Source organism: Anopheles arabiensis, chromosome 3 (assembly GCF_016920715.1).
Source record: "Anopheles arabiensis isolate DONGOLA chromosome 3, AaraD3, whole genome shotgun sequence".
Lineage (NCBI taxonomy): Eukaryota > Metazoa > Arthropoda > Insecta > Diptera > Culicidae > Anopheles > Anopheles arabiensis.
In genome coordinates, this window is record NC_053518.1 from 47,892,269 (window position 1) to 47,915,353 (window position 23,085).

At 37.8% G+C, this 23,085-nt stretch overlaps 2 protein-coding genes across 7 annotated transcripts in view; one reads left to right on the forward strand and one right to left on the reverse strand.

Moving 5' to 3' along the window:
* Positions 1-891: 891 nt before the first annotated feature.
* Positions 892-2,777, reverse strand: LOC120904208. The gene is made up of 2 exons (XM_040314030.1): positions 2,287-2,777; positions 892-2,212 (listed from the first exon to the last, which is right to left on the reverse strand). The coding sequence occupies exons 1-2, from the start codon at positions 2,686-2,688 to the stop codon at positions 1,130-1,132; spliced, it is 1,485 nt and encodes a 494-aa protein (XP_040169964.1). The 5' UTR covers positions 2,689-2,777; the 3' UTR covers positions 892-1,129.
* Positions 2,778-7,204: 4,427 nt separating this feature from the next.
* The window catches only part of LOC120900598 (fibroblast growth factor receptor), a 42,712-nt gene continuing 26,831 nt past the window's right edge, over positions 7,205-23,085 (forward strand). For 2 of the 6 annotated variants that reach the window (XR_005739222.1, XR_005739221.1), the window contains exons 1-13: positions 7,208-7,860; positions 17,742-17,956; positions 18,017-18,041; positions 18,119-18,306; positions 19,811-20,124; positions 20,190-20,383; positions 20,497-20,522; positions 20,610-20,637; positions 21,812-21,980; positions 22,067-22,245; positions 22,302-22,333; positions 22,434-22,567; positions 22,810-22,873. Coding sequence is in view for 4 of the 6 variants with exons in the window: in XM_040307825.1 (XP_040163759.1) it covers positions 17,891-17,956; positions 18,017-18,041; positions 18,119-18,306; positions 19,811-20,124; positions 20,190-20,383; positions 20,497-20,522; positions 20,610-20,637; positions 21,812-21,980; positions 22,067-22,245; positions 22,302-22,333; positions 22,434-22,567; positions 22,810-22,873 (1,419 nt within the window). In the remaining 2 variants the exon portion in view is untranslated. Of the gene's footprint in view, positions 7,861-17,736; positions 17,957-18,016; positions 18,042-18,118; positions 18,307-19,810; positions 20,125-20,189; positions 20,384-20,496; positions 20,523-20,609; positions 20,638-21,811; positions 21,981-22,066; positions 22,246-22,301; positions 22,334-22,433; positions 22,568-22,809; positions 22,874-23,085 lie in introns of those variants that run through there. The other 4 variants (XM_040307823.1, XM_040307825.1, XM_040307824.1 and 1 more) reach the window with 4 other exon arrangements.

Genomic DNA, 23,085 nt, shown 5'->3' on the forward strand with positions numbered 1-23,085 from the left:
AAACGTAACTAGCTGAGTGAAAACAATAACTTTCCAACATACAACCCGGAACCAAATGTGAGAAACCCTTAACTTCTTTTGAGTATAAATAAAACCAACTCCGATCATGGCAGGTCTGATTCGTTCGGACTGTCAGGATAGGACTATGCCCATCCTACATCTATCGACTTCTCATTTAAAGAGTTTAGTTATGTCCCCCTGCCCAAGGTAAGGCCTCTAAACTCCAACGTTTCCAGTAAGGGAAACCTCCTAAAGGTTTCTATGATCGCCTGGACGATCAAGTGCCGAAAGTCCGCTTCGAAACAGAGTCCACCTCAGTTCTGCTTAATTCGGCAAACGATGACGAAGGCCACCCTGGCCAACGCGAGTTCAAAGCTACCACAGTGTGTTACAATGTGTTTATAGCTGATAGTGTGTATTATAATAAGTTCTGTATAGCAGATATGCTACAGCAGCTTATGTGGTTATTTGTTTAGTAGAACAAAAAAGCATGGTGTCCCCCGAGATACGACTGTATTTGGGACCGAAAAACTGTCCAAAAGCAAGGCGTAAGTCGAAATAGTTGTATGTCGAATATCTGTGAATATAAAGTTTATAACCAAAATTGAAGAGTCGGAATCTATGAAATCGTGTATTTTATTCAAAATGTATTAATTAAATTAAATGTTTGATAATGTATTAATTTTACTCCATAATCCGTTTACACGATAGAGACATTCAAGATCGCGTAGTTGTGGAATCTTTGGAAATCAGCTTTGGTTATCAGCACAGAAATTTAAAAAAATATATCAAATTCCTCTCAATGACAACTTTAAACTGTCAAAATTAAAATCGCCGTATCTGCGAATCGTCGTAACTCGAGGGGGTCGTAACTCGGGGGACGCCTGTATGTGCAAGAATATTAACAGATTTCTCAAATAAAGGAATCCAACTATATTTTCCTATATGCCTTCATAAAAAGTTTCTGTGGAAAAAATATTCATTTTGTTCGTTTTGTTCGACTGATTCAGTTATCATTGCGTAAATTTTAAGAACCGAAACGCACATCACACCAAAACGCACACACTTCAGACTAATTTGTCACACTTCACTTTCTTCGTTTGGTTTTCCGCGCAAAAACGCTTACATTTCATTTCGATCGTAACGAATTGGGTTTCTTTAAAAGTTGCCAATAAGGTTCCATATCCACTGGAGCACCGACCGAATCTTTTAACTCCTTCCTTAACGAATCCAGCTGTCTGCGTAGAACCGGCTTCAAGCAGCGTTTCACATGAAAGGGAACCGGTTGGGGAATGGGTGTCTCAAACACTTCCATAGCAGCGGCACAATTGCAGGATATACAGTGTACATGATTATTAACTTCGGCACCTAATTTTCCGCCCGCGGCAATGTTCAAATTATTTAATGTTGCTTTTAGAAAACCCAGCTCGTTTTCGATTTCGTCCACTTTTGTGTGTATGCTCGATGCCACTACTTCTCTTTTGAGATTGTTTTGCTCCGCCACTGTTTCGGGAACAATTTTCACAGTACAAGGATCCTGTATTGAGTTCTGTACAGGAGATTTGGCTTCCCAGCCCATAGACGGTGGAATTTTGCCATCTTCTTCCTCCAGGCGGTTGGGTAACTCGTCCGTACACAAGGTAACCATTGCTTCCACCTTACCTAGTCGTTCGGAGTACATTTTCTCTCGTTCCAGCAAAAATTCAACAATCGCCACAAGTTGTTCAAAGTTGTCACAAAAGATAGCTCCCTCTTTTCTTTTCTCGTTTTGTGCGCCATTTGATGCCGGCAGCGTCGATTTTTCATCATTTTCCTGTACACAATTTACACCTTCCTGATCCTGCTCCATAACAATATCAGTGGTCGGTAGTGGCGAATTGTTGTTTTTACCGTCTTTGCAAGACACGACCGACTGATCTGAGGTTGACTGCAGTGCGGCAGGTTCATTTCCATCTGTTGCTTCCGATGGTGATGCTTCACGCGGCGCTGCTAAGCCCTCAATATCGTTCACTGTCTTTTTTTGACCAACTTCAAAGATGTGTTCGTTTGCGTTCACTTGAGTAGATGGGATGTTTTCTGAGAAGGATACATTACTCTGCGATGGGCTTATATTCTCATCGTCTGCAGTAGCACCACATTCGGCCAAACATGTACATTTCATGGGTTGCCACTTGGTTTCAATTTTATTGACACGTTCACTGATTTCATTCATCTTAAAGACATACTCAAGCAAAGGTTATAGTGAATGGAATGTTATACAGTGCTTTGGACATGTATTTTCGTTACCTGACATGCAATTTTTTCAATTTCAAACAATACATTTTGCCACTGTTCTCCAGTCGTTTGGTCTTTGTCTTCTGGCGAGGGCGATCGAGTTGGTGTATCATTCACATGAATTTCCTCTTCATTTTCGCTAGGTTCGCTCGATGGTGGAGGATTATCAACATTTTGACATGAATCGCTTGTTATATCTACTTCAGAGTGGTTTCTTGCCACTTCGTTATCCTTCTCGGTTGATTCATTCAAGTGATGCGCATTGGACGGATTTTCCCCGCCGGCCTTTTGGGCCAATACCAAGAGACACAAAACTTCTCGAAGTCGATTTAAATTTACTGCACCGTAAACCTGTGGATGTTCACACGATATTGCCCGATTTATAAGCTCCATTAAATCACTTTCTTCAGCCATTTTTCCACGAAAAAAGCCAACTCGCCAAAAATTTGGTTGCTGCTCTGATTTCTACAGCCACCTTAGATGATTTTGTTCATAGAACCATATGCTTTTCCATTGTACCCTTTATTGGTATGTCGAATCCGATTTTGAAGGTCTATTGCAGAAACAGCTTTTTTGTACCATTTGATAGTTTATCGTAACTGTTCTCATAAATGTAATTTCGAATCCAGTGACCTGCAATACAGGGTTTTTCAGGTGTTCTGATCATCTTGTGACACGATTTTGACTCTTTCTTACGGTAAGTGATGGGCTTGTGTGATGGGGAGTGGACTCTACGTCAACCCTTTTGTCAAACATATTTTGTTTCCAATTCGAATTTCCAATGAGGTTATGTAAAAAGTGCCGTAGAATCCACTTCCCGTCAAATAAAGTTCCCTTTTCTTTTAAAATTAAAAATTATTAGAGCCCCTGAAAACCTCTGTAAAAATAAATATTCGATAAAAATTTTCGCACCTTCAATAAATTGACTGTTTCATCTCTTGATATACATTTCCGCCCTAAACCAACGGGAGCTATCAAAAGGATGATCCATTAAAATTTCAACGTGGGCTGTCTAGTGACAGTTTACGAAAATGTTTTGTTTACACTACGCGAACATTCCTCAAAAATGTTTATTAGTCTTTTACGTTAGTCTTTTACGTTTTGCATATTTTTCTAATGCATCAGTATGTAAGAAGACAAACTCCACAAAGCAGGCTTATGATTTAAAAAAACTTTCTAACCATCATTGTCACAATTTTCCACTCTCTCTCTATATATATCTCTTTGTTGCTCTTTCCCCCACAGCTCTAAATCCTTTTAACCGGTATCCAGTTTAAAAGTATACTATGAAACTCCGCGTGGTTCAAGTACTGTTGTATCTTCCAAATAGAAGTATCAAACCCCTCGTAACCAATGATACTCGTTCAAAAGATAAACAGAGAGATATTGCACAATAAAGAGAGCACGCGATTCTCAAGCGGACGAACGTTCTCTGGGTTAAGGGCAGCTGATGAGCAATACGAACGAACGAAATCACTTCAGTTTACGTTCGGTGATGAAACAGCATCAACGCGTTTCGAGAAGGTCCCGTTTGCTACCGTTCACATGATGCTTATTACAGAGTCGGTGGTTCGGTTTAACTATAAACAGTTCAGATTGTAAACTAGCTTAGAAGCTAAAGAAAAAGTTCTAAGTGTACATTATACGGCAATAATTCCATATTATGAAAGTAACACGTATTTGAAAATAGAAAATATTTTGAAAATATAATATTTTGCAATAACGGAATAATGCAAGTGATCAACATTCCAAATTTAAAAATCCCGGAAAAATCTTTTTTTAATTCAGGAGGAATGGTTCGAAAAGGCCGTATCGCTCAGCAAAATCATTTTTATGGTGTACAAAAATGTGCTATGAATTTTCTGTGAATTTATGTATACATGAAAGGGATTATTATAATCGTTGAAAATTAGTAATTAAAAATGTGACAAAGTGCAATAATATTGCAAAAAAAAACCATTCATCAACAAAAATAATTTACAAGTTGAATTGAATTCTTGATAATCACTGTGTGATGGTTGCTCAAAGACAGCAACTTAATTTAAAAAGTGAAAATTGTGGCGTTAATTTTTTTTTTGTGAATAAAATTAAACATAAAATTTTTGTTTTAATTTTTTTTCGCTTTTCTTTGTTCGACAACATTTAATAACGCATGGCCAATATGTCTACTGAAAATGGAAATGAAAGTTTACTAAAATGAAGAACAATTTGCTATCATATAATAGCATAACAGCTCTTTGATAAATAAATTAATTAACTCACGAACTTGTCTCTCCTTTTACTCATACTCAACTTCCTTTGTATCGTTCGCACGTTGATAAAACCACTTATGATGATGATGATATGCGTGTAGGTGGTCATTTTACTGTAATCCAATCATGGAATTTAATATTTCATAGTCGAAATCAAATAAGTTGTTTTCAACTGTTTTCAGTAATGCTTCAAATTTTACCTCATTAAATTTGTGTAAAACTGTTACTAAACACACTTAATACTATTATCATTCTTTTGACGGCGATACCCTATATGTGCCGTCTATTAAAGAATACCTGGAATCTTGGACGCTCATGATTGTCATGCAATGCGAAAAGAGAATGCAATAAATTTTCGTACACAATATCCATGTTGGAGTAGTTTACCGATACAGGTCCAAGCAATGGAATAACATAAGTGTGTGCGTACTCAGCTCTCAATTAACTATCCTGGCATCTGTATGTCAATGATTCGCCGAAGCCAAAAGTAATTAACTGATAGCAATTTATGCTTTCTTAACAATGAGCGTGTCCTTTACTTTCTGTTAAACTTTCTGTTCCGGGACCTTTCATTCTTCAATTAGAATCTCTTTCATTTGATGAAAAAGTTTTTAAACAATTTTTCATCGAGCATTCGCAATTCGAGCATTTTACAGTCTTTCTGAGCGTGTTGTGTTCTTCAGTGTGCCAGTTTGTACATAATTGTTGTGCAATCAATTACCAGCATTGTCCTGTCTGTTTTGCTTTAATTGTGCTTTAAGGTTAAGGTAGGGAGCATATTTTCGTCTTCAAACACTATTCAAGCACAGCATACTCATCATGGATGAGGAAGCAACCAGTTTTCTGATTTGATTATTGTTCAATAAATGTATTTACACAGAAAGGCTTAGCGTACACAGTGCGTGCGTGCAGATATGCTAGCAGCAGAAACGGTTTCCCACGGGCCATATGTTTCAAGTTTTACAGCACTAGATATTTACAGAATGACTAGCAATGCACGTACAAAAGGCCTCGTAACCCTAAGAATGATCGATTGAGCAGTAGCAAACATAAACAATCATTTCATTACTAATGGCTGAGGGATATTTATCTGTTTGGTCATATATTTATCGAGCCGATGGTGTTCAATCCCTGCAGCTCTGCCTCCAGACATCCGGCTTTAGGATTGAACTGTTCGGTCGAGCGGTAGCAGTTGCTCGCACTGGCGATCATTCTTGCCTGTCTGTTCCTTGTTTTGAGCGTAAATATTTACCAACAAAAACTATCAAAACATTAAAATATGATCGGGCAGAATTGAGATATCAGATCGGTGCGCTGACTGTTGAGACATTTTCCATCCAAATAAATATAGTTTCGTTTTTAACATATAACAGCCCATAGTACCAGCAAATAACACATAATACAGCACACTTTAATATTAAAGCACACAGCTACAGGCAAAACCTTACGGACAATTAGCATGCCTAATTTCACATTTTCATTGCGAGATTTTTACGAATCAATACACCAAAGATCAAAAGAATGTTGAAGTGTGAAATTGCGTTTGGCACCACCAAAACACGCACCAACATTATTTGCTCCCCTAATTTCATTTCATTTCGTCTCGTTTGCATAACGTTCTGCCAAAATTGCCATTAATGGTCGGAAATGCGTTTATGGCCTGGCATCTCATATCGTACAAACTCGTGTAACGTGCGACCCCCTAATGTTTCTGGGTTTCTATCTCCTCACCTTCTTAATAAAAGCCATATATAATCCACATGCATCGTTTGAGCTTCAAGGTCATAAATGAATTTGTATTGGGTTTTATAATTTCTTTTACATTAGTACAATTGAAGAAACGGGAGCCGTTATAAAAGATCAGCAATCAAATTAAGAGTGCTTTGGGGCATTTGACACAAAGGTAAAAGTTCCCAAAAACGCTCATTTGTTTCATCGAGTGTCTCTTTTTCAAAGTGGCGTTAGATTTTGATAGTCTCTTTCCAGGCTTTACAAAAATAAGAGAAAAAAACCTATAACAAAAAACATGATCCGCATAATTCCATCACACAAATTCACTTATCTTCGATATCGTCCGTGGGCGTATACCAATATCTCTCGCTAGTTCTTTTTTCCAATCTGCCGCGAAAGGTGCTTGCTGTTTGTTATGCTTTTAGCAGTGCTCTTCAATTTAAACGATTTTGTTGCCGCGAACCATGAGCGCCGAGTCTAATTGTTTTTGGCACACTTTTAATAATCGCACACGCCCGTGGCAATCGCCAAATACCTGTGTAGTACATTCAACATGGCACTATGGCATGGCAACCAACTTCGATAGGCGTAGGCTATGATGTCTGCGAAAGAAGCTGAACCATTCTTTCGGAAACCAGCTGGCCGTTGTGTGTTTGGGTGTTATCGAATGGAGCTGTGGAAGTTTTCTTCTTCTTTTTTTACGCCAACGCTTATGCTATTTGATTTAAAACAAATCGAGGACAAACATGTTTAAGCAATGCAAATTTGTCTGGGCGATGAACATACCTGGGTAACGTTCACTTACTGAGCAATGACCGGCACGCACAGGCTTGGGACTTGAAGAAAATCGCACTTTTTATCCATCGTTCGTATGTTTATTTACACATTCCGTTTGTTCGCCTACTATGAACAAAATGTTTCCCAGGGGAACGATGGTGATGAGGGTGCAACGTAGTAACACGCAGGCAACCGTAAACAATCGAGTCCAGAGAGCGGAATGTGAAATCCTGCAGAGAACGGCCGATATGCTGCTGTAGTGTGGAGAGTGCGTCACTTTGTCGGAGTATCGTCGTTCGGTGGTTGTTTTCAACTTGATCGCTCCAGCGCACCAGTTGCATGTGACACTTTAAGCTCGACGGACGGGTCCAACCTCGCAGCGGTTCGTGCGTGTGTGTGTGTGTGTGTGTTCTCTAGTGTTCTGTACATCGTACCACGCGTATCTTATCTTAGTGTTTAGTGTAACGGGAGTGTCACGCTAGAAGTGTGTCGCAACCGTTTCTCTGGCCACGCTCGAAATGATAAATTGATTCGGTGTTTGCTTTAGTGACACCTCCCGTGCCAGTGCTAACCGGTGACGCCTAATGAGAAATTAAACATCCAAGAAGTATCGTGCGCTAATTCGTGCTTTATTGTGTGCAGTGATGTGTTGTGAAAACGGGAACCTTGTGTAAAATTGAAGTGTTTTTCACCTTAATTCAACGTGAGCGTTACCGTTACCACCGTATACATCAATCGACGAAACGGTTGGATATAACATCAAGCATATATAGATAGTTTAACCAATCTACCACCTTACCGGCAGTAAGGCTAGTTCATGCCAAATGTAAGCTTATTTTCTAATTCATCTTGTATCACCGTTATTCCATATTCCATCACCATAATGAAGCTGAAGTTTGAACATTAGTGTACATGCTTGACTTTAACAGATTGGCGCGCAAAAATCGTACCCTTGTCACCGAACCCCTGGCTAAATTAAGGGAGCTTTTGCTTACGATTACACGAACACGCTGCTCGTCCTACTGAAACGAGCGGCACTGAAGTTGTTTACTGATAATGCTTACAATCGGAATTGGCGTCGTGAGCCCGTTGATAAGATTGTAGCGATATCTTGCGTCAATTCGTCGGTCGGTCAAGAAAACCGTCGCACCCTCCTGTTTTTTTTATTTTGCTGCAGGTTGCTAGTTGCTGTGTATTATGTTTCTGGGCCACGTTCAGAGAACAATAACAGCAACAATAGACCACGGCAGAAATAGCAACGCTGTGCGCCATCGATACTGCCCGCGGGTGAAGCCTTTTGGTTGCTGATACGGTTGGTAATCGGTAAAGAAGTTCAATGAAATGAAATAGTTTTGGAAATTTTTAGTCTGAGTGTTTGATGAACGGTTTCTTAGACATGTCCCTGTTTATGGTACTCATTTTTGGTGGTGAAATGAACTTTGAAAACTGCTTTGAAATACTTGAACAAGTCTTCGAAAGTCTAGTTTTTTCCCAGGGCTCGATCAAATCCCTACGGATACGATAGATCTAGAAAATCTAATTCTGATAACCTCTGCTTTAAAAACAATTCATCCCATACACATAAGAAGGATGAATGGGGACAAAGGAATTTTGCCTTAAGCGAGAAGAATTTTTACACTACGACGGAATTCTAACAACTTATAATGGGAGGGGGATGTAATTCTTGTTGACTGCTATAGCCAACGCATCATAGGATTGCGTTGAGTTGCATGATGTTGAGCAAGTTGAAATTTACCTTTGCCCCAAAATGTTTGAGCTCAATATTACATTCAATGAGATGGCTTGTTTCGAGCAGTTGATAATCCCCAAATCATACTTTCAGTTGTTGCCAGTGGCACATACGAGCATTTGCAGCGTCATCCATCGGATTTCTTTTCAATTCATTAAAGTCAAGGCATAATTCTTCAATTAAAAAAAATATTACCACAAATGAAAACTAGTTTCAAATATTTCCAAATTAGGGAACACAAGCCAACATTGAGAATTCAATATTAATGACATCCTCAAATAAAATTTTATGGAAATGCTCGGGCCGCATTTGACCTACGGATCTGGCGTGCCAACCCATGGGGTAGGACAGGGGGTAGGACAAACTACGTTATCCGGTTCCATGCGCATAACATAACTAGCCTACCGGAGCCTTTGATAGGTTGCAGAACAGTGTCGAACAGCTCGTTTAGCTTGTCGTTATATCGACTACTCCCTTATGCTCAAGTCTTAAAATTGCATGCAAAAAAACTGAAATTCTCGCGTTGGTTGAGCCATAAAGTACGATAGAAACAAATTCGTTTAAAATATAAAAGATCTTCTTCTTCTTCTTTGGCACAACAACCGCTGTCGGCGAAGGCCTGCCTGTACCCCCACTAGTGAAGTGAGCTTGGCTTTCAGTGACTTATTGTTACCATAGCAGGATAGTCAGTCCTACGTATGGGGACACGGTCTATTCGGGGCTTGAACCCATGACGGGCATGTTGTTATGTCGAACGAGTTGACGACTGTACCACCAGACCGGCCATAGAAGATCAAACATTACATAAAACGCTTAACGTTATTCGTGGTCCAATCCTAGTGAGATTTTCAGCCTTTTTTCATGTAAGTTTAGCAATTGCGTTCAACTTAGGTTTTACGGTGAGTGCAAAAAGGAATAGCCTAGCTGAATATTTTATATCAAAAGGCGAATTATGGTCGCAATAGGCATGGGTCGATAAAAGTAATGATGAGGTTTGATAAAAGGACCATCAATTGAGAGATTACCCAAGCCTAAGGCTCAGCGGCAGATTAAGGGTAGGGTGTCGGGGGACACTGGGGAAAGGCGAACACGTAAAGGAAAATGTCAAAAATCCAGAGATATATAAACGTTAAGACCATGATAATATGTATGCATATTATACATTATCTTAGACTTATGCTTTAACAGAAAATGTATTGAAACTTTTAAGTTTCTAGCGATTTTTATGTTTTTTTCATGAATAAAAAGCATGTATTTTTCGTGCAGTTTTGAAAAAGATGGACACCATGAACACCGTTTTCATACAGATGGACACCTGTAGAAAACGTTGGAAATTGAAAAGGTTAATAGTATTTTAACATATCCTATTGATTTCCACGTCCTGGCCAACTGCAACGACGATGCATTTAGCCATGAATTTAGGAATGGTAGGCACCGCTTCTAATAGATCGTAACTAACTAACAGTTGACGTTGCTCCCAAACTCCAAACTCCCGAAAATGTAGATAATAAAAGTTGTAGACCTCATGATCCGTAGGGTTAAATTAGAAAATAAGATCCACAAGGGTGCACACGAATGAAAATTTGTTTTGTTTGTAAATTTAACAAATTTTGAATATATTACACAGAAAATGTTCGCAAATGTGTTTTACTTTAAGTTTGGATGCTGCATTGTTGAATTATTCTATAATTACCTGTTTCATGCATACATGAGAGGTATCAATCTTACCCACAGTGTCCGTCTTTACTTACCTTTTCCTACAGCAAATTGTACCCAGCTTATCCCTTTCATTCCTATCCAAGGTCTTTGAAAGAGAACAGGTCGATGCGTTTAGAGTAAATTGACAGAAAGCCATGGGAAAATTTTGAAAGTTAAAGTGAACATTGTTTATGTTTAGCGATGGATGTTGCTATGGAATGAATGAGAGTTTTGTTCAGCATTTTGCACTCATTTCCTGTTAGAATATTACAAGAATTAGAATATTACATGGCTAATACAATCCAGAGATCTCTTTTATCATTCGTCACCAGGTTATAAGCAGAAGACGGTATGCATATTGTACTTGTGTATGCCGATTCGATGTTTCATTTTACTCTCAGCGTTTAAATGAAAGTAAATAGGATTTCTGTTACCCAGTTGGAACATGTAAAGTGCTGTCTTATGCCTGTTAAACTTTTCGTTCTTCCAGCAGGACCGATGCAAACGGTAGTGATTTGCAGTCCCTCGGCCACGTGGTCCGAAAATGAAATATTACTACTAGATACTAATTGGAAATAATTTTATAAAATGAGAGGGTCAACAATATGCCCTTTTTTGGTTGAAATGAGTTGGTCAAATAGTCACTAATAGTCATAGTTGCATTCAGAAACCAGATCGAACAATTTTTGTTTCCATAACCTGTTTTTCCATCGACATTTAATGTCAAAAGCCGGATGGATGAATACCTTTTACGCACCCGTGAAACGATTTTTTCTCAATTTAACGTGTTTTAGTAAAAATTGCACTATTTCACTATCAATTCGTGTGTATTGATGGTTTCTTTATTAAACCTCATCATTTCTTTTACCGACCCATGCTTATTGAGACCATAATTCGTCTGTAAAATATTCAACTTTGAACCTTTTTGGATTAAAGTAGTGTAGTATAGTTTAGTTATTAAATAGTAACATCAAAATCAAAACCACTTCATATAATGTTGCTACTTCAAATAACTAATCTAACTGGAGTACAAACCACGAGACGGCGCCTGACTTTCACTTTGTACCGATGTCTTGGAAGTTCCACCAAGTTCGGTACACCTTTATAACAAGCCTTCAAGTTCGATCGTGATCCTTACACATCAGGCTAACCAGCCGCAAGATTCCAGAGACTTCCAAGTTCTTGTTAACAAGCGCCATACTTCCGCAAAGTACTGTCTTATCTCTTAATCAGCGACAAAATACGACATCGCAAAGATTTTTCGATAAACAGCCTCCAATCAGCTATAGAGTTAGAGCCAGCTATTTGGGTAGTTTGACCAAGATCTATTAAGGAGAACAGGTCGATGCAAACGGCCAATAGTTATCATTCACTCCATAGTAACGTATATCGCTAAACATAAGCAATGTTCAATTTAACTGTCAAAATTTTGGCCCATGGCTTTCTGTCTATTTACTCTAAACGCATCGACCTGTTCTCTTTCAAATACCTTGCCCGCGACAATCACGGTTGCCCTTGATTTTGTTATAAACCGAGAAGTTTTATTAGCACTAAGAGCTCGAAGAATTTTTTTCGCGGTGTCAAAGTTGGTCGTCTAGAAGCAGTGTTAGCCGCGTTCACACACGGCATATTCTGCTAGAAAATATCTGTCGAACACACCTTTTCACTTAGGTAGGAGAAGTCTAGCAGCCTGTGGCGAATCTTTTTCGAGCAATTCAAGCTATCTATCGTTGGATGGATAACAAAAATATTTGCCTAAAATCTTTTGACAAGCCGAAATAAAAATCGTGGTTTTTCGTATTTTAACATATTTTTTCGATTGCCCCCAAGCCTAAAGTGTTCTAACGGTTGTATATTGTGCATTTCTTACAAAAAGAACCCGTGTTTTACGAATTATTTAGTAAAATTACGCTAATTGTATCTCACGAAAATTGGTGATGAAATATTCTACTTCGTCCTACGAATATTCTACTCGTTTGTGGTGCTCACGATTCGTTCGAATACTATACACCTGTGGGTTATCAAATGCACCGTTTCTATCATATGATGGCGTATCTACGAGCTTTGCCCCAAATTCTAACACAACATTCAGTTTCAACCGGTCCAGAGGTAAGCCTTGGGATGGTGTAGTAGTGTTGGTTTTTGCCGTCGTAGAGTTTCTGGCGTGTTTTTACAATAACCAGAAAATGGACCGACTCGGCCATTGTGCCTCTCTGCGCGTTGGCACGTCCGTAATATCGGAGCAGTGCTTTTCAAATATAAAAGCGCGGTTAGTAGGATCGTGATAAACTTTAGAGTGAGTGTAGATTTAGAAAGGGAAAATGTGCTGAGGGGTTTCTCATGCTTGGAAGAGGCAAAATAATAAACCGCTTACTGCTTTGGCTAATCTACCACCGGCTACAGAAGTAATTAATTGTTGGTTTATATTCCTTTATATTTTTACGGCCCAGTCTGGTGGTACAGTCGTCAACTCGTACGGCTTAACAACATGCCCGTCATGGGTCCAAGACCCGAATGTACCGTGCTCCCGTACGTAGGCCTGACTATCCTGCTATGGTAATTAATAAGTCACTGAAAGCCCGAGCCCACTAGTAGTGGTACAGGCAGGCCTTGACCGACAACGGTTGTTGTGCCAAAGAAGAAGAAGAAGAATTCCTTTATATTTTATCCCATGCTATTTTATCTTACCTTTCATCAGATTTTATCTCATTCGAATTTTATAACACTTTTCGCCCAGTCACCAAGCTCGAAAAACAGATTAGAAAGATGATAGTAACGTTTGGTAAATTTAAGTTTGCCATTCTATTGTCTTATTCATTAACAGTTTGTTTTTTAGATTTCTATTGAATGTTCGGGGTCAGGAAAAAGCCACGAATCAATTATATTTTTTACAAAGCGTTATACCAAAAGTTCGTATTTGAATCAGGTAAATTAATTGGACCGATGCAGTAGTACAGTCGTCAACTTGCACCACTTATCCATCATGGGTTGAAGTTCCGTATGGACTATGCCAGCCTCCTCCGACCCGTACGTAGAACTGACTATCCTGCTATGTTAATAATCAATAAGTTACTAAGAGCCAAGCCCCATTAGTGCTACAGGCAGGCCTTGGCCGACAACAGTTGTTGAGCCAAATAAGAAGAAGAAGAAGAAAAATGGACCACCCATGCTATAAAGACTACGACAATTTATAGAGCAGTATACCTAGAAATCTGCGTCAAGTCATAGCATACAGTCGAAACAAACGACTGCATAATGCATAATCCAGTATATGCTAGGCGCTCTTCTCATTACAATGGGGAATTAAAATTCTGCGTTGCATCTAAGCATATGTTGGGTATAGTGCAATTTAAGTGCACTGCTAATATGAAGCCTCTATTTCCTGGGAGTGTTTATATACTTGAATGCACCTGCTTCCACTCTACACTCGTAAACGGTTGGCGAATTAATTTACCTTATTGAAATATTTGCAGAATAAACTAGGTACCATTTCGTTCTATGTTGATTTGTTAAAGGAAATGGAAAGGTCACTGTGTCGCTTTGTCGGAGTGACAAAGTAATCAAATTATCCCGTGAATGTTTCATTCGCTGTGTGCTTTATGTGTGTACGTTGTAGTATTTGCTAGAAAATACGATGCAAACAATATACTGAAAACTGTCATGTGAAGTAATGTCCACGTTTGTCACGCATACGTCTAACATTGCTACAGGATGTTATAGCTTGATGCATGGTGTGCTGGGTAGCATTGCATCGTGTTTAACGAAACACGAAGATTGTTTCGTTGAGTTTGGCTTTCGGCTCGATCGATAAGTTTATAAGTGGATTACGTGAAATATATTTCTTCTAATTTCGCACTACGAGAAACACCCGGTAAATATCAAACACTCGGCAAAGTTGTAACTGAACACGCTGAAAACCATCAAATCCGTAATAGTAAGATCGAACAATGATGTTTGTATAAATATACCACAATAAACCTCCAAAAAGTATTTAAAAATACAAATATAAACTAGCTGCTTGAATCAAAGTTTAAATGATTTACTTGTTGATACATTTTGTCGATTCGTGTTTTTGATTTGTCGATTCTTGCTGGCATAACAAATAAGTAAATCATTTCAACTTTGAAATCATGAAAGAATGAAGCCAGCCGTTCACGAGCTTTCTCTCTGGAGTAAGCCACTCTTACTGCAGTTGTCGAGTTTTGAGCAGCTGAAAACGATCGGTCTGCGAGGATCGTTGGGCTGCTAATCGAAGCACTTCACAACCAGGCATCGCGGTAAACTTATCGGCAGAATAAAGCGTCTGATTTAGTTATAGTGACTTCATACAATTTAAGTTCGTATGTATTTGTATTCTCTATTGCCATGGTGCCCCAAACAAAACACTGAAGGAGATTGTATATCTTATTTATATTCAAAAAGATGCAAAAAATATGAGCTATTTGTTGTGATTGAAAACAATCACTTCAAATTCTGATCTTAAACATTCTTTCTGCATAACCACTTCCGTAGAGGTGGAAAGATACTTTTGAACATTCGGGCAGTTTCACAACAAGGCGCTAACAAATTAACTACGGATTGAAGTGATAAATTCAGCCTCTTTCTCAAACTTGTTCGAAGTGGAACGTTATTTGTAGTTGCCTAGATACAACGGTTGCTTTATTTATCATGAGTATCCTGCTCAGTTATACGTACAATAATGGCAAAATGTAAAAAAACATCGAGGGAATCCACCGTTTTATGTTATTTTGATAGTAGCTAAGATCTTTCCCAAATTTGATCGAGATTCTGATAGTGGCTAATTGTTTCATTCTAATTGTTTCGAAGCAGGCTTGATAATCATTTATTTATTATGATTATTTCATTATTATTATAACTATTTATTATTATCATACAGATTGCACTAAGCCAATCCCGTGGTAAAGTCGTCAACTCACATGACTTAACAACATGCTCATCGAGGATTCGAGAAAATAATGGACTGTCTCCCTGGTTTGAGTATAATTTACGTTACTGACCTTACAACCAAGAAGACTGGAAAACGTTGAACAAAATTACTACCCTCCTATGCCATCCTTTGCATCCTTTGCAAAAATCTGGTGTCGACTACGAGTCATTCTCCGAACGGATATAGTGGTGCTCGTTTTGCCGGAGTCGGAATCGGTCTAACAATAGTTGCAGTAGGATAGGAGTCTTAGGTGCGTTCCAGACAGCATCACATTACTAGTTTACACACATTTCCTAGCACACACTTCTGCTTCTTTGGCACAACAACCATTGTCGGTCAAGACCTGCCTGTAACACTAGTGGGCTTGGATTTGAGTGATTTATAGATTACCCATAGCAGGATAGTCAGTCTTACGTATGGGGGCTTGGTCCATTCCAGGCTTGAACCCATGACGGGTACAGTGGCCGGCAATATAAAGTGGCCACTACTTACAATTTTACATTTTTACATTTTTCCGTGAAAAATGAAGTTATTGTACTGCTTTACTTTTTGAAACATTGCTCGTGATATGCTTAAGTATGCGCAGTACCATAGCATGACAAAAATGAGAAGTTTGCTCCAAGAAAAAATATTTTTTCCAAAATTGATCAAAATCACTGTGCCAAAATAAAGTGCCCACTTTATTCATTCTACAGAAAATATTTTTCTGAACAAATATAACACCAAACTTATAATTTATATGCGTTCCTCTCGCATTCTTTACATGTTCGAGGATCTTTAGCGTATTTTTTTTCTAGTTTTTAAAGGTTTATCTAGTTCTGCATCTTGTTTTTGCATCTGGTTCTTCTCAAGCGTTATCAAGAGCTTAAAATTTAAAATTATTTGTTTGTGACACCAGTTTTATCCACCTTCGCACATAGAATCTGCCACAAATTCTCGATGGAACCAAGATTTAGACTTCATGGAGGACATGCAAGGTGTTTTATACGATACTAGTTGAGAAATGTTTTTTGTATTGATTGTGTGTGTTGAGATGTTAGCCTGTAGGAACATGTTTTTAGTTTTCAAACCCCATTTTTTTAAAGAAATATCCCAAAGTATTGATGAAGAATGTTAAAAAGGTATCAGCCATAGTTGTACTTTCGATTCACACCAGTTTTCCCGCTACTCCTAAAGATAAACACCCCCTAGCTATCACATTGCAATTTTCGTAATTTACTGCTCGTTAGATGTGGCGTCCTTCAAGTTCCTCGCCCGAGCTACAGCAAGACTAACAAAGCCAATTGGCTTCAATACGATCAAGAACATGCAGATGTATCGTTAGATTGTTGAAAAACTGATATTTGGACAGATGAGTCCAAATTAGAACTGATGTTCAAAAATATCTAGACGCGATCCAACAAACCAATATGTATGAAGAGTGCAATGTGATGACCAGGGAGGGGATTTTTATACGAGAAGTGGGGAGCATGGTTTGAATCGACGGCATAATGAAAGCTAATACCTATATAAGCATCCTGTGTGAATTTATCTGTTTTCTGTGAAAAATACGGAGTTAGTAAATAAATTGATGTTACAACAGGAAGACGACTCAAGTTATACACGAAGAATTTTTGAATTATTTTTTTCAATCAAATCGAATAAAACTTCTTTAATGGCTCCCACTTAGACTTAACTTTAATCCTATCGAGATTTCGTGTGCAAATTTTGATGCAAATGTGGTGAGAATGACGTGATTATGAAAAACAAAATATGTTAAAGCTCTGAAATACTCCTAGGAAGAACAAATGCCAAATACGTGCAAATAAAACAAAATAAATTATGTCAAAGGTCCTCGAACACGTGAAGAATGCGAGAGGAACGCATATAAATTATAAGTTTGGTGTTATATTTGTTCAGAAAAATATTTTCTGTAGAATGAATAAAGTGGGCACTTTATTTTGGCACAGTGATTTTGATCAATTTTGGAAAAAATATTTTTTCTTGGAGCAAACTTCTCATTTTTGTCATGCTATGGTACTGCGCATACTTAAGCATATCACGAGCAATGTTTCAAAAAGTAAAGCAGTACAATAACTTCATTTTTCACGGAAAAAATGTAAAAAATGTAAAATTGTAAGTAGTGGCCACTTTATATTGCCGGCCACTGTATGTTGTTAAGTCGTACGAATTGACGACTGTACCACGAGTATTTCCTAGCAAATATGTTTTTGTTTATAATTCATAAACGGTATGTTACAAACCGATATGTCATACACAGACACTAATCACAACTTTTGATATTTATCGTTTATCGTTTGTCATGTCATAGCGTGCCCTGTCGTGTGCCGTGTTGGATAAGTTGTGCATGAAATGAGCAAGCTACAATAGCAGCGGTTGTTTGTATGATAGGATACGGAAAACATTGCTACCCTTGCTGTTCACGACCTCTCAGTCGCACCACCATAAAATGACATTTTAATGGAGGTTTTCAGCAAAAGCTTCAATCTTTTACTGATGGTTTTCACAGCACTTTACGTAGAAAAGGTAATGTAAGTGATAATAAGTTTAGTCGTCTTATAAAAAATACTCTCACCCTCGTTCTAGGTGTGTGCCACAGAGGAGCTTTACGGTAAATTATTTCTGTTTCTGTTTTCATTTGTTACGCCAGCAATACTCGTTCCCCATTTCTCATTCTTCCATTACCAGGACTGATGGTGACACCGTTTCGCAGCGATCAGCACGTCAAGCTGCACGTCTGGTGGAACTCAACGCTGCCAGAATCGACCGATTACGTCGTGACCATAACGCATATTGATTCCGAAAAATGTATGCTCAAGGACAGCCCCTTTGAAAATCATAAACACATCAAATGTGCTCCGATCGTTGTTAGTGCGGTATGCATTTGTAATGCTATGTATGCTTACTTTTAGCTTTTAATCATTCTTTATGTACCATCAAATCAAACTGATTCTGACTATGTTTTTGCATCAAATGGTAATGTTCTATTCCTTTGTGATTCATATGCAGATAGTCCCTGAGATATACACGGTAATTGCTATACGCGGAATCGGAGACACGCAGTTTACTTAATTAAACAATTCTTAGTGCAAATTGCACTGATTTGGCATATTGTGAAATGCAAAAAGATTCCCTTTTGAAAGGCCACTTTGAAATGATAAATATTGTAAATAAAATGCAGTCAGAATCATTAATTTTTTGGCTAAACCCATGCACTATATATATATATATATATATATATATATATATATATATATATATATATATATATATATATATATAGACTGAAAACCGTAGAATTTTATTTACAATTGACAATTTCAGAACGATCTTTGCTTTGGCAAACCTGTTCATTTCATATTTGAAAGAAATAAAACAATAATTACATAAATCTCAAAACATCCCTAACAATAGTTTTTCTAAAATCACAGATGCTTGAAAATAAACATCAAGAAGAAGAAGTTTTGCTGAAGAATGAATGGAATTTGTGCCTTTTTGTAGCTGACATTAACGTATATTTGGTTAAACTTGAATTATGTCAGCTATACTATTAAACCAAAAGATATCAGTTTCTGGTAAAGTACGATGTAAAAAAAACACGGTAAAATAACACTTCATAGACGACTTCGAAACATTGTTAATGGTTATATCTAGGTTCCAATATATATAAAAAGTTTTCAATACTCAAAGCATATACAATGGAACCCCCCATAACGATGTAGCGGGGGTATTTCCCTTGTAACAAGTTTTTCGCATAACAAGTAAATCAACAAATACTCCTTTTAATGAGTAAAATCTCGCATAACGAGCAATGTTATTCGTGTTTGGAATACATTTTTTGGGAGCCGTTGTGACATCAAGACCACGATCGGTAGGCATTGAGCATTTATATAATTTAAATGATCGCTCCGGTCTTTAGTTTAAATAATTAACACGTAGCAAGTCGCGCAGCACGAATGCTATTTAACAATGACACTGACAATGACAAAAAAACAGTAAACTGCAAATATTAAAAAAATCTTAACATTATGACGACATTTTATATTTATTATTTGCAACCAATTATTTCACTTTTTTCGTTAATTTAATCAATTTGGCATATATATTATGCCAAATATGTTCTCAAATGTGTTGGTTTACTTTCAATTTTAATACTGCATTGTTGAATTATTCGAAAATTACCTTTTTCTTTAATTATTCATTTATGAGAAGTGTCCATTTTACCCATAGTGTCCGTCTTTGTCTACCTGCCCCTAATCATTATCAAATGATTTAAGTTAAATATTACTTTAATAGCATACATACATTTATGCTCAGCCAAATCTTTACCATAGGAAATATTAAACGGACATGCTTAACATACATATTGTTTTCTGCCAGGAAACTACGGAAGTTACAATACCATCGGATCTGAATGGCGTATTTAAACACACGTGTCCAATCCAACAGCACTGTACATATTCGATACAGGTAGAAACATTAAACTTACCCACCAGAGTGACGGATGTGATCGAGGTGCCAGACTGTGTGGAGGGGTTATGCTCCTGCCACTACGCTGAGCATTTACCCGCACTGCTCAACACATCAGCCATTATTAAAACTACCACTAATCAGCTCATCGTTAGCTGGACCCTCGGTACTTTCAATAAAACTGAGTTGCCGGAAAATGTTAATCTAAAAGCCATATATCTTGGGTACGGTATTTTCCGGTTAACGGTTCGGATCGCATCAAAAATACAGAAATTTCTACAAATTGCAGCGTCCGACGTGGAACAAACAACGATCTTGCCTGGGGTGGTCAGCACTCGAGTATGAGAGAAATAATGCTTCCAGTGGAATCGAATACATACAGCTTCAACATTAACGATTTCATCGGCAGCAAGTATATTTTCGTTGTTCAGCTAAAAGTAATAGATACCAGAGACTGCGAACGCACTGCACAGCCAATACTTGGTAATGAACTAAGGGCAAATGCTTCGCATTAAGTTTCTTTGCATATGTAACCCATACATTTGTTTATTAAACAACACTCTCTTTTCCGGTGATGCGATGTGTCCGAAACATAGTGTCCCTTCCGGATGCCGAAAAGCGGGTATGTTTAACATCGTATCGTGTGATATCTCCTAAAAAAACATTCTTGTTTGTATGATTCTGTTTTTGTTTTCCATTTTTGTTCTAGCTGCCCAACGCAACTGGCGGATCTAAAGGTAAGCTTATGGTTTTCATTACTTACGACCCACATGATTAGACGAACCTGATGCTGATATATTTGCCTACTACATCCTTATAAATCTTGTTAATGGGAACCACTTTAAATGGCAAAAACCGTCCACAAAGAGTATAAAAGTATGGGGTATTTACATTGTTTTAGCTTCAGCTTAAAGTAAATTAAAACCCCTATGCCATTAAACATAGACATCATGCCACAGATATAGGTTAAGCTTCCCAAAGCATAAGATAAATAATACGTAACTTAAATCTGAGGCTGATTTTAACGGCACAATATTGTGCCCTAACCGGTTATAATAATGTGACACCTGCTCCCCCCCCCTCCCCCACCACCATCCCTGACACTAAAATGTAAGTTATACTTATAATCATTTGGGCCCCTTTACCGACGGGTCTCCGCGGGCGTTGAATCCGTTTACCGTTAAACCCACTAATAATAGCATGATAAACAGTCCTACGTATAAGGGGCACAATCCATCCAGGGTTTGAACTGACGAAGGATATGCTGCTAATATATGCGAATTAAAGGCTGTACCATGGAACCATCAAATCGCTTTTTTTTAGTTTCCAAAATTTAAAATCTTGCAACATTTCTGTTTGTTTATCTTGCTGTGTTCATTGATGGAGACGCCTGGTGTTTGGTAAAACGTGTGACATATTCCAGTGAACGTCAAGCTTTGGTAATCAAAAGAGCCTAATTAATTTTTAAAAACATGCTCGTGTAGTTTCTCGTTGATAAATAAAGTTTTAAAAACCTTTCACGAAATATATGAGGAGAAAAGACCGGCTCCGTTCACCAATTTAGTAAAGCCAGATAACAGAACAGCAGAAAATGTTATAACAACTTCTAATGAAAAGCTTTTTTTATTTATAGCAAGATTTATCTCCTTTGTTTGTTTGTTTTTCATCATTATCTAACAAAGTTTCTGTAAAATGATTGCTTGTGTATGCCTGGTCTTTTCACATTTTTGTAACTTAAAACGTTCACGGTCGTGCTTCTTTAAAGCAATGTTTTAGAACACGATTTATAGTTATTAGGTATTTTGTAGAAAATATGCAACACTTCAGCTACAGTTAGTATGGCTTATGGGACCAATTATCAGAGGAGTGCTAATTAAAACCAATATCTCATTGCTTGTTGCTTGCTTCCAGGAACCTGTACCAACGACACCATATGTAACTGTGAGCGTTTGAATAGGTTTCCTGATTTTCTGCTTGGTTGTCGACACGAAGGATCTGAAATAATCGTAACATGGCGTACTTTAAAAACCGTCACCTGGCGACAACCATCGGCAACTGATATCGTTCAACTTCAACTGGCGTAAGGGTTTACAAGGTCAAATCAAACACCAACGCTCTGATCTAATGATGTATGTTTTGTTTTCACTGTCTCTATTGCATGCTAAGGATACGTTCAGAGCTTACCGGAGCAATACTCTGCTCCGTTTCCGTAGATCCCATGGCCACCAATACCCACACATTCTTCGTTGATGAGATCGTACCAACTAGCAGCACCAGTTTTGTGCTAACTGCTTCTTTCATTGACGGCAATAATTACTGCGAACGGATAATACCTACCTATAAAAGTAAGCATGCGTCCTACATTATTTAATTTCATTAAACTAATCGTTTTGTTTTACAGTTCCTCCGAACCTTACCTCTACATCTATATTGGTGAGTTGTGAGTGGTGTGTTGTTTGTGATACTGACCAGTTTTTCAGCAAAAAGTTATGTAACTCTTGTACGTGTTTTCCGGTTCTTCTTTCTTCAAAAGGTACCGGTAATATGTGTGCTAGTCGCAGTTATTACTGTTACAGTATTGGCAAGCACTTTATTCATCTACTACAAACGTCGTACAAAATTTCGTTGGAAAGCAAATAATTGGAGAGGAGTTTATGTACGTTCCAGGTAACTTGACTGCTTCATGCATAACATTTTATATGAGAGGTCTCCAAACTCTACGATCGAACTAAAAATGTAAACTTCAATAGTGAGGGAAGTTTAACCAATAAGCTTAAATCAACGTGTAAACAATGCTAAATGTTATTTTGAACCATTGAAAACCGTTTCGAGACCGCTATATTATTACGATTATGGAGCTTCGAACTTGGTTGTTCATGTTTTTCGTATTTTGATAATTTTAATTACAGTGGTGATCATCATCAACAAGTGGCAATGGAAGAAAACAGACTGTACATAGATATGGACATTTTGGTAAGTAAATTAACATACAATGAGACATTACTGTTCTCCACGTGTTTAAAGCAATTGGTATATAATGATAAAAATACACACACAAATCCGATATAGGGTCCTTTCACAATACTAGCCAGCTTTTTTACATGGAGTTTGACAGTTGGCGGCTGTAATCATGTCAACACAACACACAAAAACTAGCGTGAATCATATTTTGTTTTTTTTTATAA